We start from the raw sequence: 1,286 nt of genomic DNA, 5'->3' as shown, positions 1-1,286 counted from the left end.
CCCCCCCCGCCACGGGGGGGAGCCGCGGGCTGGCCCCGGCCGCCGACCCCCCGCCCCCCGGGTCGGCCCCTTCCCACCAAAACCACTTACGAGTCGGGGGGTTGCTGCCCCGGCCGCGCTTGCCGCCGCGGCGGCGGCTGGGCGTGGAGACGGGCGACGACATGGCGCTGCTCCGGCTCCCGCGGCGGTCCTACCTGCGGGGGGTCGACGAGAGGAACGCGAGCCCTGAGCCCCGGCCGGCGGGTTTCCCTCCCTCCTTCCCCCCCTCTCCTCACACACGCCGAGCGCGGAGCTGCCGGGGGTGGGGGGGGGAGCGGGGCAGCGAACCCCACCCGGCGCCGGGGCGCGCGCCTACCCACCGTTGCAGCCCCCCGCAGCTCCAGCCACCCCAGGAAATTCCGCGCCAACCCAATCGCGTGCGCGCGCTCTCGCGGGCTTTCTGGCCAATGGGTAGGCGCGATCGCAACGGCAGCGCCCAACGGAGGGAGAAAGGGGGGATGCGGGACGGAGAAGAAAAGGAGGAAGGAGGTCAGCTCTCCGGGCCCCCGAGCTGAGGGTCGCGCCCTGCTCGACCTGGTGCAACAGTTACAGGAGTACATTGCAGGGTACTCCTTGTGCTACGAGACGGAGGTCGTCTTCAGCAATGGCAAATCGCTTCCACCCCCAGCCCAGAATGGAACCGCCCCCACCGGACCGAATTTCGCGGCAAAACTAGGCCTGCGGTCTGGCAGGGAGGCATGGGGAGGTCGGAGCAGCCCATTCTCCGAGGGAGGGGGGGAACCTACTACTGTACTGAGCCGGTCCTGCGGCAAAAGACATAAAAATGCCCTCAAATCCTCTTCCCTGCCACCGCCCGTTAGACGATCGTGGCGCCCGTGGCGCCTCCCTCTCCTCGGAACGGTCTGGCCGAGGTCTACCCGCGTTTCTCCGGCCCGCGAGTTGACCGGTCCTGATGTCACAGCTGGTCCCGTGTCCCGTCCGTCCCCCCCTCTCCCGGCTGGCTGTGTTGGATCCGGCCGGGGGCGGGTCCTTCGCGCCCGCTTCCTCCTGCAGCCGTTCCGCTGCCTGTGCTGCCGGCCTGGGGCAGCATGGCCGGCGTCCAGGAGTGCCTGCACCAGCTGCACCGCTGCCTGCAGCTCGGCGATGCCGCCAGCGCCGCTCTGCACGGCTACAGCCTGCTCCGCAGCCTGGGGGAGACCTGCCTCACCAGCCTGGCGAGCGGCGCGCAGGGTGCGCCCTTGGGCCCGGCCCGGCCCGGCCCGGCCGTGGGGGCAGGGGGCAGGGGC

At 71.8% G+C, this 1,286-nt stretch overlaps 2 protein-coding genes across 11 annotated transcripts in view; one reads left to right on the top strand and one right to left on the bottom strand.

Annotated features, from left to right (window-relative positions):
* Positions 1-163, bottom strand: part of MCM4 (minichromosome maintenance complex component 4) — a 12,056-nt gene extending 11,893 nt beyond the window's left edge. Inside the window, exon 1 of the mRNA XM_010574387.1 lies at positions 91-163. Within this exon, the coding sequence (XP_010572689.1) occupies positions 91-163 (73 nt within the window). The remainder of the gene's footprint in view (positions 1-90) is intronic.
* Positions 164-794: 631 nt separating this feature from the next.
* The window catches only part of PRKDC (protein kinase, DNA-activated, catalytic polypeptide), an 86,723-nt gene continuing 86,231 nt past the window's right edge, over positions 795-1,286 (top strand). For all 10 annotated transcript variants that reach the window (XR_774798.1, XR_774799.1, XM_010574379.1 and 7 more), the window contains exon 1: positions 795-1,230. Coding sequence is in view for 8 of the 10 variants with exons in the window: in XM_010574379.1 (XP_010572681.1) it covers positions 1,089-1,230 (142 nt within the window). In the remaining 2 variants the exon portion in view is untranslated. The remainder of the gene's footprint in view (positions 1,231-1,286) is intronic.

This window comes from Haliaeetus leucocephalus, unplaced genomic scaffold (assembly GCF_000737465.1).
Source record: "Haliaeetus leucocephalus isolate CR32 unplaced genomic scaffold, Haliaeetus_leucocephalus-4.0 Scaffold428, whole genome shotgun sequence".
Taxonomy (NCBI): Eukaryota; Metazoa; Chordata; class Aves; order Accipitriformes; family Accipitridae; genus Haliaeetus; species Haliaeetus leucocephalus.
The sequence above is the reverse complement of the archived record's forward strand: the minus strand, read 5'-3'. Positions and strand labels throughout refer to the sequence as shown.